This window comes from Electrophorus electricus, chromosome 1 (assembly GCF_013358815.1).
Source record: "Electrophorus electricus isolate fEleEle1 chromosome 1, fEleEle1.pri, whole genome shotgun sequence".
Classification (NCBI taxonomy): Eukaryota; Metazoa; Chordata; class Actinopteri; order Gymnotiformes; family Gymnotidae; genus Electrophorus; species Electrophorus electricus.
Window position 1 is genome coordinate 18544955 of NC_049535.1, and position 15794 is coordinate 18560748.

The 15794-nt window shown below is 47.2% G+C and overlaps 1 protein-coding gene across 3 annotated transcripts in view; it reads left to right on the forward strand.

Moving 5' to 3' along the window:
• The window catches only part of cep112 (centrosomal protein 112), a 97405-nt gene that overhangs the window by 4405 nt on the left and 77206 nt on the right, over positions 1-15794 (forward strand). For 2 of the 3 annotated variants that reach the window (XR_003410401.2, XM_027006744.2), the window contains exons 5-9: positions 3462-3552; positions 4478-4555; positions 7637-7684; positions 7798-7875; positions 14385-14471. Coding sequence is in view for 2 of the 3 variants with exons in the window: in XM_027006744.2 (XP_026862545.2) it covers positions 3462-3552; positions 4478-4555; positions 7637-7684; positions 7798-7875; positions 14385-14471 (382 nt within the window). In the remaining variant the exon portion in view is untranslated. The remainder of the gene's footprint in view (positions 1-3461; positions 3553-4477; positions 4556-7636; positions 7685-7797; positions 7876-14384; positions 14472-15794) is intronic. The other variant, XM_027006745.2, reaches the window with a different exon arrangement.

Here is a 15794-nt window from a genome sequence, read left to right on the forward strand (position 1 = left end):
GTCTTAAAAGATTCTCAGAAAGGGAGAATATTGACTGAGAACTCCCCTCGGTCAATATTTGTGTTAGTTACTATATACTAACAAGAAGGTGGATTCCAGAACCTGTGAGCAACTTGTAGTTCCAGAGAAATTCCAAATAATCTTTGCACTTACCTCAGCATCTTGTCTTGCCAGCTCTGTTTCTGGCCACCAGGTGGGGCTCTTTGCTTGCCTGTAGCGCTACGGTAGCAGGTCCTTCCATGGGAAACGACCAGACTGCAATTAGGTGTAGGGTTTTAGGTCAGCCAGGCTGCAGTTAGGTGTAGGGTTTTAGGTCAGCCAGCGCTGTGTTGGCAAAGCCTACATGTTTGTTTCAGCCTCTGACTTGTGATGTTAATTAAGGAGCAGGTCATGTTCCTTACGGCTGTTTGAGTTTTGCGCGTTGTTGAGAGCTCTTTGAGTGGGTACGGGTGCACCCATGGGCTTGGACTTGCACTCATCCCCTGCCCCCTCACTCCCCTGGAGGAGGTGTGCTAAACGCAAGCCTTGGGTAATTGTGGTAATTCAACTTTCTTTTTTGAACCCCCCCTCCCACACCCCTTTCTGCCTTTCATCCTTTGCTTTTTCGTTGTTTTTCTTTCTTTCTACTTCTTCTTTTCTCTGTATCTCTTTTAACCTTCATTCCACTTGGCTTTCTGGGTCCAGAGTGAGTGCATGAGAACTCAGATGCTAACTATTGCCAAGTGTGACAGCAGCAGAAATGGTGGCTAAGGTTTCAGTCAAACAGAGGGGTGTCCACTCAGCGCTTGCCTCCAGATGTTCGACCTGTGAAAGGGCGGGGGGTTCCAAATGGGGAGTCAACATCTGTTTCCTCTCGGAGGACTGGGAGATGCAGTCTGGGGCCAGTAACAACACCTGGAGATGAGGAGGCTTTAATCAGACTGCCGGGCTACACCACATCTCTCCTGCCCAGACCACCAGGCTGTACCGTGTCTCGGATACAGCCAAAGCTTCTAGGCTGCACCCTCTCTGTATGGCCCGGGCTGCACTGCCACTCTCTACAGCCCAGACGGCTGGGCTGCACCGTGTGTCTCTGGCCCAGACCACTGAGCTGCACCGTGTCTCTGCTGCCCAGTCCTGGCTCTCTGAGTCTTTTGATCTGCAGGGCCCCATGAACATTTCATTCAATTATCCCAGTCCACCTGTTAACGGCTAACCACCAATCACCATTATTGGCCCTCTTCTGCTGGCTCAAAGGAGACTGAGTGGGGGAGGGGGTGTGTGTGTCATGAGGGTGGGAGAGTGAGTGAGTGAGTGAGTGGGAGAGAAAGTATGTGTAGGATTGAGTCTGTGCGTGTGTGTTATGAGGGGGAGAGAGAGAGTGAGTGTTTGTGAGAGAAAGTATGTGTCGGAGTGAGACTGTGTGTGTCATGAGGGTGGGGGAGAGAGAGAGAGAGTGAGTGTGTGTGTGTGAGAGAGAAAGTATGTGTAGGAGTTAGTGTGTGTGTGTCATGAGGGTGAGAGAGAGTGAGTGTGTCGGAGAGAAAGTATATGTAGGAGTGAGACTGTGTGTGTCGTGCATTCATGCTGGTTCATGCCTACATATGGACAGTTTTCTAAAGATCTGGCTTTGTAAATAACATTGGGATTATCTTTGTGAATAACACTGTAAATAACAAAGACATTTCGGGCTTTGTTATACACATTTTGAGCAGGTTTGATCTTTTTTTTTTAAATTTCCTGTTGATTTCATTTTCTACCCTTTTTATATGTAGCCAAAAAAATCATTTTAAATATCATGTACATTTTATTTATATATATATATATAAGATTCCTCACTAGTGGGGGTGGAGGGCACCCTCTTTGGGGTGGTGTTGTGTAAGAAGGCGGTAAGGCTATGACTACCAACAGCCAGATGGGAGTTCACAGGCCATGAGCTGGTTGGAGAACTGCAGTCCTTAATGAAGCCACAGCTCACTAGTCCTCAGGGCCTCTGCATTCACTGAATATTAACTCTTGTTAGCTAGGAAAAGGCCATGGACAGTAAGGCTTTTCTGGAGGTGAACGGAATGTCCTTCATACTCCCCCTGTTTGGCAGTCCTTAGAGCTATGTCCGCTCTTTCCACAGGAAAAATAAAAGATTGGCTGTGGTGGCTTAGACGTTGTGTGGGTCAAGTGCAGCCTCTGAAGAATTTTGCCTAGTTTCAGATTTCTTTTGTCTACTCTTGCAGCTGTTCCAAGAAGTGATCCAAGTTTTGGACACTGTTCCAAACGATCCAAGTTGAGCTGCACCTCAGTATGTTTGGACCCTTTAGCTGCACCTCAGTATGTTTGGACCCTTTAGCTGCACCTCAGTATGTTTGGACCCTTTAGCTGCACCTCAGTATGTTTGGACCCTTTAGCTGCACCTCAGTATGTTTGGACCCTTTAGCTGCACCTCAGTATGTTTGGACACTTTAGGTGCACCTCAGTATGTTTGGACACTTTAGGTGCCTGTTGAGTTCTTCAGTAGAGACACTGGGCATGACATAAGGTGGAGGTTGGGAGGATGTTGCAGTTTGATGTGGATATTATAAAAGGGCTGGAGTTGGTTCTGAAGCCTGGGCCTCACCTTGCAACTGGATCAGTGCTTCACAGCTGTGGTTGTGTGCAGACTCGCAATAAGATCCATTCAGCATCATTCATTCATTCAGTCACTGGAAGGTAGCTGAGTCCAGGGAGGTTCACAGGTCATCCCCTCACTTTTTGAATGTGTTGTCCAAGGTCTAATTAGGACATCCTGAATACATTCTGAGAGAGAAATTTTAAACCCAAGAAAAGAACCACAAAAATGGTATGTTGTTTGGGGTTTTTTTTGTGCTTGGGAAGGGCTTGCCTTGTTTGGTCATCAAATTCTACTCCCTCTTGTTGACTTGTCTAACGGGATTATTTTAATTAAGTTGAAGTTGGTGTTAAACATTTATAATTAGCTTGTATACATGCTCTTAATTAGCCTCTGATGCGAATTCGTCATGCCTGTCAAAACCAGCAGTGTTGCCTTAAACAAAGTCTCACTGTTGCATGTGGTTGAGCTGACAAACTGGAATGAATCTGTTGGAAAAGTAATCATTAAAAAACAATGCAGCAGGTGCGCTCAAATGCACAGTGAAATGCGCTTCACATGTTGGTCTTCTCTGTAGGCCTGTAAACGGGAAGGCCTGCTGGCATGTGCATGCCAGCAAAGTAAACAGACGTAGCCTGGTGGAATAAGCATGTGGAAGGCAGGGATCGATTTAGAGGGATATCTGTAACGCTGCTGGTTTAAGCGGAGGCGAAGATGAGGAGGAGGATGAAGCCTCCAGCTGCTCGGTCAGCTGGCCGCTCTCTTGTGAGCTGTGCAGATGTTTGGAAGACTTGATTTCCAGAAAAATATGAGAAATATGATTTCCACTCTGTGGAAGGGAGGGGAAACCTGGTACATTTGCCTTCTTGGTCTGTTGCAGGAGGAGGAATCGGTTCAGTGACGAGTCTCCAACCAGACCCTTATCCTCTAGTCCCCTCAGACCCAGACAAGCTACCACGGAGGATAAGATGGTAAGCACTCCCTCTAAAGGTCCTGATATGAAATGAACCCCATCAAACCAAATGTTAAAACTAGCACATGGTTACTGACCCCAAATCTGAGATTATTCATTTAGAAGCCTCTTTGTATTGACTGGGTTTGAATCTTAAACCCTGTCTGTGTCTGAACTCCGCACACATTTTTATCATTCTTCAGGAGTACTGACGTGTTTTTTCCCCACACTGTTGGATCACAGGCTTTTAATCCAGCTGGGGTTTCTGTTCTTGCTCCTTTCTGTGTACTGTGATGCTGGGCTGTACTGGCTTTAGCTCACTTGGTGGCCTTCTCCTCTCTTCTCTTCTCCTCCTCTCTCCTCTTCTCTCTTCTCTTCTCTTCCTCTCCTCCTCTTCCTCTTCTCTTCTCTTCTCTTCTCTTCTCTTCTCTTCTCTTCTCTTCTCTTCTCTTCTCTTCCTCTCCTCTCTTAGCACAAATTACTTTGAGCAGTGTGCAAATGCTTTAACAGCATAGATCTTAATTAGAAATTTTCTTCCATGGTGTGGAGCGACCAACCTATAGGCCTCCATCCAGACAGCTCAAGCGGAGTTTAAGACGTCTGCGGATTTGTAGCAGAAAGCTAGCCTGTAAACCTCGGGGTCTACCACTCCCGAAGGTGGTCTCTGGTCACCACATCACTTACACGAGTGAACACAGCACATTGCTGAAGCACTGTACATCCGAGCAGTGTGTGCTGATCACTTCTCACAAAACATTTTTCTTTTTTTATTCAAACAAGTTGTGTGATGGTTGTTAGAGGAGTGGGGCTGAGGCAGTGTTTCCCAGGCATTCTACAGGTGGTTGGAGTGAAGAGTGAAGCAAGGGCCATGCCGTGATCGTGCCTTCAGGACCGAATCAGCCTCGCCGTTATTGAAACTGTAATGTTGTCTCCCTCCCTCTCAGGATGGGCGACGCAGGCCGCAGCCCAACTCCTCTGACGACAGTGACCTAGAGGTGCGCCTCAACAGCTGGAACCTTGGGGTAATGTGCCACGCCCTCATCCTGGGCCACGCCCACTCCCTCCCTTTGCCTTGTGGACCTAGAGTTGATTGGTGCTTCCACCATTCATTTGGTTTTAAAGCCATTTTCTCAGAACACTGGTGTCAAGGCAGGCGTAATCTAAGGCTGTATCGTGCTCCGACGTGAAGCTTCCGCACGTAGCTGCTCAAGCCTGGAGACTGTGTGGTAACAGGCTGGCCACCTATGGAAGCCTCGTCTGGGAGCCTCTCTCAAGCTGCACAGGGTGACCAGGGCCAGTGTGTTTAACACTGGGAAAGTAATATAAGATCTGATTTTGCATCAGCCTTGCCCTGTCTGCACCAGCAGGTTTAGCAGCAGTATTAACCGGAGGTACTGCACTTTTAGTAGATTATTATAACGTATGAACAGTGGTGAGTTTTTTGTCTTAGCAGATAGCTTATAATTGTATTACATTAGCAATCTAAACAGCTTGTTCCCGGAATGTTTGACCTCTGTATTGTTGAGCGTTCTGTGTGTTTGGCCTGTCCTGGACACCTGGAATTACACACATTACACAATCTGGGGTGAAGTTCACTGATGTGCCCGGTCCCGGAAGGTTGGGGGTTCCCAGGTTCAGAGTCAGCTTAGGAAGTGTGTCCTAACACACCACCTTCTACAACACACCCCGTATTTAAGTGTGTTAGGACACACTTACATACAGGGTGTGTTGTACAAGGTGTCCTAACACACCACCTTAGACAAAACACACCCTGTATGTGTGTCCTAATGCACCACCTCAACACACACCCCGTGTGTAAGTGTGTCCTAACACACACGCTGTAGATGGGGTGGAGATGGAGCAGCGATGGTACCCCCTGCTCTTGCCAGCCAGGAGGCATGTTCTGCTGGTACAGCACTTGCCAAGCAGACGGTTTAGTCTGCTTTTCTCCCAGTGGCTTTCAGGCTGCTCGCCAGGGAGGGATTTACATTGTGTGCTGACAAGGCCAGAGCTGAACTTCACACGGCCCCCTCCACCACATGCAAGAGCGGTGTGGCTTTGTGTGTAAATGCTGGTTGATGCTAAACTCAGCACAGGCTGGTGAAGTAGGGCTCATTACAGACTTACAGAGCGAGCTCCTGAGAGAGGCAATGCCCTCTTAACCAGGGTTTTCAATTAACAGTTGGGGCGCTTTATGGACAGAGAGACTAGTTTTTTGATTCTCAGATTTATTTTCTAGATGTTGGAAACAGTCAGCAGGCTTCTGAAGTCTCTTTCACCCCTAACAGACAGCTTTTCTTTATCCTCTCTATCAATATCTGTGTGTCTCCTTGGTGAGCTGTAGTTTTGCTTGGATGACTTTACAAAACGAATTTATCCTCCTTAGTATGTGCACCCTTCCTTGCAGTCTAATCAAAGCACCCAGAATTGGGAGGTGTGTCCGTGTTTGGGGGGTGCATGTGTGCGTATGTGTGTCCTGTCCTGGCCCTCCCTGATTATTGGTCCTGTTGACAAAAGCCAAAATACAAAAGGAAGTTTTTTTTTTTTGTTTTTGTTTTTTTTTGTTTTTTTTTTTAAAGGTAAGTGAAGTAAAGGTTTAAAAAAGAAACGGAAGCAGTTTGGATGCAGACAATGCTTTGAAATGACCTGTGGTATTTTAAACATACTGAGTTAGGAAAGAGCGTGCATTAAAATGGCATCCTTTGAAGTCTGCCGACATTGATAAATAGAGAGGTAGGAGTGTGTAGAAGGGTTGGACGGTGAAGATGTGTTGCCAGGAGTGGAGGAGTGTGTAGAAGGGTTACAGGGTGGGAGGTGTCTTGCCAGGAGTGGAGGAGTGTGTAGAAGGGTTACAGGGTGGGAGGTGTCTTGCCAGGAGTGGAGGAGTGTGTAGAAGGGTTACAGGGTGGGAGGTGTCTTGCCAGGAGTGGAGGAGTGTGTAGAAGGGTTACAGGGTGGGAGGTGTCTTGCCAGGAGTGGAGGAGTGTGTAGAAGGGTTACAGGGTGGGAGGTGTCTTGCCAGGAGTGGAGGAGTGTGTAGAAGGGTTACAGGGTGGGAGGTGTCTTGCCAGGAGTGGAGGAGTGTGTAGAAGGGTTACAGGGTGGGAGGTGTCTTGCCAGGAGTGGAGGAGTGTGTAGAAGGGTTACAGGGTGGGAGGTGTCTTGCCAGGAGTGGAGGAGTGTGTAGAAGGGTTACAGGGTGGGAGGTGTCTTGCCAGGAGTGGAGGAGTGTGTAGAAGGGTTACAGGGTGGGAGGTGTCTTGCCAGGAGGGATAGGAGTGTGTAGAAGGGTTACAGGGTGGGAGGTGTCTTGCCAGGAGGGATAGGAGTGTGTAGAAGGGTTACAGGGTGGGAGGTGTCTTGCCAGGAGTGGAGGAGTGTGTAGAAGGGTTACAGGGTGGGAGGTGTCTTGCCAGGAGTGGAGGAGTGTGTAGAAGGGTTACAGGGTGGGAGGTGTCTTGCCAGGAGTGGAGGAGTGTGTAGAAGGGTTACAGGGTGGGAGGTGTCTTGCCAGGAGTGGAGGAGTGTGTAGAAGGGTTACAGGGTGGGAGGTGTCTTGCCAGGAGTGGAGGAGTGTGTAGAAGGGTTACAGGGTGGGAGGTGTCTTGCCAGGAGTGGAGGAGTGTGTAGAAGGGTTACAGGGTGGGAGGTGTCTTGCCAGGAGGGATAGGAGTGTGTAGAAGGGTTACAGGGTGGGAGGTGTCTTGCCAGGAGGGATAGGAGTGTGTAGAAGGGTTACAGGGTGGGAGGTGTCTTGCCAGGAGGGATAGGAGTGTGTAGAAGGGTTACAGGGTGGGAGGTGTCTTGCCAGGAGGGATAGGAGTATGTAGAAGGGTTGGAGGGTGGGAGGTGTCTTGCCAGGAGGGATGGGAGTGTGTAGAAGGGTTGGAGGGTGGGAGGTGTCTTGCCAGGAGGGATGGGAGTGTGTAGAAGGGTTGGAGGGTGGGAGGTGTCTTGCCAGGAGGGATGGGAGTGTGTAGAAGGGTTGGAGGGTGGGAGGTGTCTTGCCAGGAGGGATGGGAGTGTGTAGAAGGGTTGGAGGGTGGGAGGTGTCTTGCCAGGAGGGAGTGTTAAGATCTTGTCCTACTGCTTCATTTTTGCAGATCGAGAACCCCAGGTATTTACGGCAAAGCCCTATTGCCCTGTCTCCGGTGAGTGTCAACACTCCCAGCACACGGGGGCAGAAAGAGAGCTCGCTTTGATCCTCTCCATTAAGCTTGATTCATGGCTCTCTCTCTCCCTCCCTTCTCTGTCTTTAATATAGATATATCCCAAATCAGGCCTGGGAAAAAACAGTGTCCTTCCCGAGGAGCAAGTCCCAGTTTTCAATCCCGATAAGGAGGTAGGCACCACTAAAACCTCTGACTCACTGTCCTCCTTCCAGAATGCTTGTTGAGCGTGTTGTAATCATGGAGTTTATGTGAGGATTTCTTTTGGACAGCCACACTCACTTTGTACTGGGTCCTGTAACACTGCCTTCTCTGAACAATGCCGCTCTGAACTTGTTGGGGTTTGTCAGATGGCACGGGTTCCTAGCGCTGAACCAAATGCCAGATGGTAGTCCGTTTCTTTTAATATGTATTCTGGACATCCTAAGCGCTAAAAGGAAGCTTGGCTGATAACTCCGCACACCTTCCACAAATCCCATCCCCGCCCCTGGAGGTTTTTTTTTTTGTTGTTGTTGTTTTTTTTGTGCTTGTTTGAGACACTCATCCCATTTTTTTCCCCTCTTACATTGGCTTAAGCTGAAAATCTCACAGAGGCAGCTTCTCTTTGATGTCGCCCTTACGTCTGGTTCTGTTAAGTATGAAAATGGGCATAACATTGCCTAATCAACCCCCTCTTCTCGCTTTCAACTGGATCCGGATGAGTCACCAAGCAGCCTTTGACCCGCCAAAATTCACTAGCCCCTTTTCCCGTTTACCGCAAAGCCAAGTGCTTCGGCATTCCTTAATTCTCCAGACGGGCTCTTCAGAGATGTATGCTGCTTTCTATGGGCCTGAAGAGGGCATACGGGAACCACTGGGTAATCTTCCTCTCTCTTCCTTTGTCCTGCTGTACATAAATCTTTGCTTTTGGTTCGGCATGGCGATTTGACAGGGGGCGAGATCACGGGCCCACCAGCGAGGTGAGCATACGGAGCTGTAAGTTAGCCGAGGCGCGGGCTAGTTAGATACCTCGTGGCCCTCCTCTTAAGCTCGGGGAAGGGCCCTACAGAAAGGCCGGAAAAGTGAGTGAAAGAAGCCACTGGACTTCATGAGAGGAAATGGTGCATGACTTGGCTTTTACTGCACGTGATTGAAATGGCAGCAATGTATGGGGGTGAGAGGGTGGGGTTACTGAGCTACACACACTTTCCTGTGCTCATCTCTCCTCCCTGTCCTGCCAAAAGACCTCTCGACAGATTTATTCTGCTTCCCCTGTGCTTTTCCAGTTTATTTTGCCCTTTAAGAGGGAAAAAACCTGTGCTCATTCTTTCCCTTTCTTCTTTGTCTCATTCCCATTCCCTCTCACTCACATTCTCACTCTCCCATTCCCCCTCACTCACATTCCTATTCCCTCTCACTCACATTCACTCTCCCATTCCCTCTCACATTCTCACTCTCCCATTCCCTCTCACTCACTCTCCCATTCCCCCGCTCACATTCTTTCACTGATCCATTCTGTTACTTTCATGTTCTTTCTCTTGTATTCTCTTACTCTGTTGCACTCTTTCTCACTCATTCTCTACACATTCTTTTCACTTACCCATTCTGTTACTCTCTCTCTCTATTGCATTCTTTCATACACTGTTGAGTTCTCTCTCTCGCTCTGTCTCTCTCATCCACTTCCTCACATTCTCATATTAAAGCAGCTTGGTTAGCAGGTGCTTGTGCACTTTCTTTCCTTGTGCAGACAGTGTAGCCGTGCAGTAGGCTGACACTGTGTGTCTGATGAGTCTGTGGTGCAGGTGGAGTGGGATGCATGTGGTCAGGGCTTCTCATCCGGGACTCCCCTCCAAGCCAGCCTCCACCCCCCCGGGAGGACTGCCGCACAACGCCTGCGCCACCTGCCCAGGCTGGTGTAGTCCCACCATGTCGGATCCCACCTGCTGCTCACTAACGGACACAGCAGAGAAAACTAGCACGAGCGTGCACGGCTGAAGCATTTTGTTAGAGCTGATTTGCTCAGCCAGACTGACTGCACTTTGCATGTCTGTCCACCAGGGGGAGACACTTGTGAGCAGCTTGTTCAGGTGCTCACACGGGTGTTGTAGGAGTGTGTGGACTACCACCTCCTCCTCATCAGCACTCTGCCAGCACCCCCTCAGATTCCACTTTGCTTCCTCAGGCCACAGCAGGGGACACGTGGGAGTTGTTAAAATAACAGTATCATATAATTATAATCATGTTTGCATTATTTAATATTCTAGTCATTCCATTGGAGCAACTCTAAGGTCATAATTTTCACGAACTGCTCACTAGCACTTTGGCTTGCTGGTGGTGATAACAGTGAGCAAAGCACATGGAAATAATTCAGCTGATAATGAGACGGTATCATCTGAAGTCAGCAAGCTGAAGGCTCGCGGCACAGACAGAGCCGTGCATGAGCCACACAGTTCTAATATCTGATTGGTTGGTGGTTGGGTGGTGATTATTGTGTAAAATCAGAGGCAGAGCTTACACGTAAGGCTCACGTAAGAGTGCTCAGTGATTGTGGCCATATCTTCTGTTTTGCCTGCTTGCCTTGCTTGGTGTAAGAAGCGATCATGCGTTCACACTCTCTGGCAGGTCAGGATATACATTTCTAGCCTGGTCTCAAAGAGAGGTGGTTAGTCGGAAGTGTGGATGACATCATTCCTACCGCTTGCTCTAAACGCTGTAGGGAAATGATCTTTTTAGCTGGTTCCAACAATGTTTACTTAAAAACTAGAAGATGAATTGTGCAATACCCCACTTTGCTGCCCATCATGGAAAAGAATCGTTAGTTGATTGGATCATTGACTTACTAGCTATACTATCCAGTTTTCCTGAGTCATAAATGATACCTCTGCTCTGTAGTTTTGAGTCTCTCAGACAAAACTTTGGCCTGTGTCACAATTTCTTGCATCTTCCACAGTGCCATTAATTATCTTACACAAAAACAGCACTATAGGATGGCAGGTACTTGTGACCAGTTAAACATGTCAACTGTACTTGTTCCTGTGATTGGCCAGTGTCCAAAGCTCCAGTGTGCTCGTCACGTTAGGTCTCCTCTAAAAGTGCTTGCCTGTTATGGCTAACCAGGTCAGCTGTACATACCAGGAGTGGGACTTATGGGAGTTTGTTTATTTAAGTATCTGTAGCGATTAAGTCCAGAAAATAGGTGTCCGTTCTCCTTGTAGAGGAACCAATGGTATTGAAAATTAGCTGGTTGAATCGCCTTACGCTCATTCACCTGCCGCTGTGCGTCAGTGGAACAGCTAGCAGTCAACAGCTCCATCCAAGCACTAGTGACGCCAGAGGCAAACACATTGACAGCTGAAACCTGTGGACACAGCCTTGAACCATATCCGTGAGGCCACTGGTCCATCCTCTCTCACACGTGGACGGGTGGAGTCGAGCTTAGATTCTTCCACTTAAATCTTTCTACATCTTAAATCTTTTGAACTGGATTCTTTAAACGTATCCTTTAATCCAAGCCACCTGGCTTATATACATTTGTAAAGGATAAAGTTTACAGGGTTTCTGTATGTTTGCCATCTGCCCAATGATACTAGGGGTGCCAGTTATCATGGTGCACGCTAACGAACGTCAGTTATCATGGTGCGTAATAACTGGCAGTAGTTGGTTAAGTCCTGCTTGCCACATTGACCCAATAATCTGCTTCATTGGAAATGTTTGTTAATAAAGTTCAGATGTAGTTGTAGCCCAACTGCATGTGACTTGTTTGGGTTGCATATAATCTAGGTTAGCTTTATAGGTCAGTGAAGGCACTGGATAGAGCAAGGCTAAAGGTCAAACTTGTCATAGTGTGACACTTGTCCTCATGTCATATGTTGCTGTGAAACATAACACGTACTGGGATTTAGCCATCGAGAATTGGAGGATTTGATTATTTGAGATACTTCAAGTTGTTCCTATGCAACGAACACTTCCAAGCTTCATCATCATTATCCCACCTATGAGGTGGTAATACTTAAGAACTGATTATTGTCTTTGAAGATTATTTTCTTTGAACTGTTTGTACTTGCCCTTCAGTGTGGTTTAACAGTTCAGATTGTAGAAATTAGAACATGGCTCTTATGCCAGGCTGTTAACTAATGTGGAATATCTTAATAGTCCAAGCCTTTCTATATTATCTAGATAGTATTAAAATATATTAGGTATTAAGAGGAACGGCACATAGTCTTTGATAAGATTCATATTACAGCATGTAATTCATATTGCAACGTGTACTCCCGAATAGTGCATCATGTTCAGATTGCAGATATTGCCCACACACGCATCAATATCTGTCTATCCCCATTTCTGAGATAGCAGAGATGTCATGTTACAACTATCAAATGGATAAACTGTTGAGTGGGAGACTGTCAGCCCTCTGTGTCTTCCTATGTGTACAAACTCCCCAAGGAAATATCTGGATGCTGGGTCAAGCAAAGATAACAGCAATATCGGTCTCTCTCTCCTTTCTCTGTGTCGCTTTCTTTGGCTCTTTCTTCTTGTGTCTCTCTTTCACTTTCTCACATTCTCCATCAAATTCTCTCTCTCTCTCTGACTCTCTCTCTCTGACTCTCTGCTGCTTGTACCCCCTCCACCATCTCAGATAGGCTTGGCTTCACTAGCAGCCCGTAGGCATGGGGACATTGCCGTGAATAATCTCAGCAGAGTCCAGGCTTGGTGGCTCCGTTTGACTCAGCAGTAAAGAAGTCTTTGTTTACAGTGAGTGTTAAAAGGCACATGCTCATGTTGGGTTGCCACATCCACGATCCCTCACCTCACGTCTGTTAAGAATTCATATTTTTACTAGTTCTAGAGAATTGAGCTGCTTTAATGGCAGTGGCTAATGTTTAGGGGTGTGAACTGCGCACGAGTGGTGGGTTCCTCAACTGTTCTTGTACATATCTTCTTTCCAAAGAGGCATGACGCAGAAGCAAACCAGACCGTTCAGTCAGCTCACTTGTCTGGAGTGGTTTTCAAAAAAGTTATAAAACGAGCAGAAAGAGTCTTTTTGGTTTGGCCTGTTTTTTTTACATCCCCCTAAGCCTGCTGGATCCTCTTCAGTTTTGAAGTGTAAATATAAAGCAACATCTTGAGGATACGACGATGTAGGTTGTTTTTGACAATTCTGAACTACTTGCTCGAGTAAACCGAGCGACTGTTCACAAGGGCTGATGTTGGAGGATGTAAGTCAACCTTGTTTAATCCATGTGAGATTGACCTCAGTGTGTGTTCCTGTAGAGGCTCTCTGTGATTGAGGACTTCCCATTGTCAGTCTGTTAGCTTAAAGGACCAGCTTACTGTATTTCAGTATGGCATCACCAAGTATGTTAATGCTGGGGGCTGGTTTGTTATTCTGCTATATGTTTATAGCTTCAGCACTCATGGCTATCCTGTAATGAGAGTGAGTTGGACTGCTGAGGCTTGAACCACAGTTCAACCCACTCGAGCTCCATGAATATTTGTACGCTATCCCACTGACTGGTTACTGAGCCAATATAGAAAAATTGCTTAACCTTCCCGTTAAGTACTGCACAGTATTTGCGGGGTTAACGCTGTTTTTATACCTCATGCATTCACTGATTTATCAGTGAATATGGCTGTCGTAGCAGTCAGTGGCCTATGTGATCTTATCTGATGTGTAGGGACAGTGCAAGGTGATGGTGTCAGTCCCCACAGGACTTTAACCCTCACCTGAGTGCTCACGCATCTGCACCCATCTCAGAGAGGGAGGGAGAGGGGGTGATGGTCAGACTACACACCCAATATGGTCTTTGTTGTATTTATGTTGCGCTGTGGGCTCGACATCCGGGGTCAGCCCGGGGCCGGGAGGGCGCTGTTCTGAAGCACTGATCAAAGATCAAAAGTGCACCCCTCCTCCGTCCAAAAGCAGGGCAAAGATGCATCAGGAATGCCTGGCAGCCATGTTGTTAAGACAGGACAGGGGTGTGTGGGTGTGTGTGGCTGTGTGTAGGTGTGTGGGAGGGAGGGAGAGCACGAGAGAGAGAGAACTCCACCCAGTGATGGTTAATAGCACCTAAATGAAAGTAAGTGTGTGTGGGTGTGTGAGAGTGTGATATGAGAGAGGGCACACACCTCGCCTAGTATCCCAAATACGTGTGGGTTTGACAGGCAGAAAGTGCTGCAGGCTGAGACTGTGCTCCAACTTGTCTCCGAAAGCTGCTGAACTTTTGATCCCAGAAATCTTGAACTGCGATGAAAAGGCCCGGCATGGCAGAGCTGAGAGGAATCTAATTACTGCTCACTGACACCTCCTCTCCTCTCCAGGTTACCTGAGCGCCACACAGAAACACTGTTCCAGCTGGGCATGCTGCTTCAGCCCCTCTCGAGACTACTGAGCTCTCACTTTAAACAAAGAGCACACCCACACCCACACATGGCCGTAGGTCCCTCACTCTGCGCAGATCCAGCACAGGCTGCCTGCGTCCGTGCCTGACACTTGCTGCATCTGTGGTTGCACTGAGGGGGCTGAGCCCCCTCCTTCCCTGTTTTACTGGAACGCCACGTTCTGCCAAACTTGGTCTCTGACCAGGATGGAAGCACTTGGCCACCAGCGTGAGATGTGACCAGAAACAGACTGGTCCCGGGTGGAGGCGTCGCCCCGTCCCCATGCAACTCACCCTGACTCCTGAGTTCTTCTCTTTCTTCTCAGATCGAAATGAGGACCAAAGTTCTGGAGGCCAAACACCAAGAGGAGAAGCTGAAACTGCAGCAGAGACATGACGCTGATGTTCAGAAGGTGTGTTCTGCCCTGAGACTTTCTCCTCTGTGTAACCCCTCCCCTGGCTCCAGCCTAATGCGCCTTGCTCAGCACCCAATCCCCCGCCCCTGAGTGTGTGATTACAGTGGAAAAGCACCATAATTAGACACTGGTTACAAACGATCCATGTCCAATCCAATTTACATAACGCACCCGAGCTCGCATAATGGCTTTGAATGCTAAATAAAATGCAAGGTTTTTTTTTTTTTCCCTCTCATATCTGTCTAACAGTGAGGATATTTTAATTAGCTTCCTCATGAATAATGGATGAGTTTAGTGGTCATTGTCTGTCAGAGCAGGTGATGAGATGGGGAGAGAGAGAGAGAGAGAGAGGGATGCAGGGGACAGAGACAAGGAGAGGAAAATCACTAATTTAAAGTATGCTTGTGAAAATGGTGCCAGTTATGTGCAAAATAATAGCAGTGTGTTTAAAAGTGAGAAAAAGCTCAACCCTCATAATAGCATTTATTTCCATACACACAAAGGCACTGGGAGCACTGCATATTCACTTCCAAATGAAAACATGAACGAAATAAATTCAACTGAAAATGAAGAAAAAAGAATAATGGGCTGTTAAAAAATAGCAGTGTCTTCATTTTCATTTACAAACTCGAATATTTACAGTATAAACTGAAAGTTGTTTACAGATTTAGCTTTTCTGTTGATCACTGAACTAATATTTTAGTTGTGTAACCTTTTATTTCTGATAACTTCTTTATTTCTGTGTGGCATGGAGTCAACTAACATCTGATACCTGCAAACAGATATTCCATCCCAAGCTGACTGGACTACATTCCACAGTTCTTCAGCATTCTTGGGTTTTGCATCAAAAACACCATTTTTGATGTCACTCCACAAATTCTCAATCGGATTGAGGTCTGGGGATTGGGCTGGCCACTTCATAACATCAATCTTGTTGGTCTGGAACCAGAATGTTGCCCACTTGCTGGAGTGTTTGGGGTTGTTGTCCTACTGAAAAACCCATTTCAAGGGCATTTCTTCTTCAGCATAAGGCAACATGACCTCTTCCAGTATTCTGATATATTCAAACTGGTCCATGGCGCCTGGAATGCAATAAACGGGTCCGACTCCAAAGTATGAGAAACATCCCCAAACCATTATGCTTGCACCTCCATGTTTTACAGTCTTCACAGTGTACTGTGGCTTGAATTCAGTGTTTATGGGTCATCTCTCAAACTGTCTGTGAACTTTAGACCCAATAAGAACAATCTTGCTCTCGTCTGTCCATAGAATGTTGCGCCACTTCTCTTTAGGCCAGTCAATGTGTTCTTTGGCAGACCT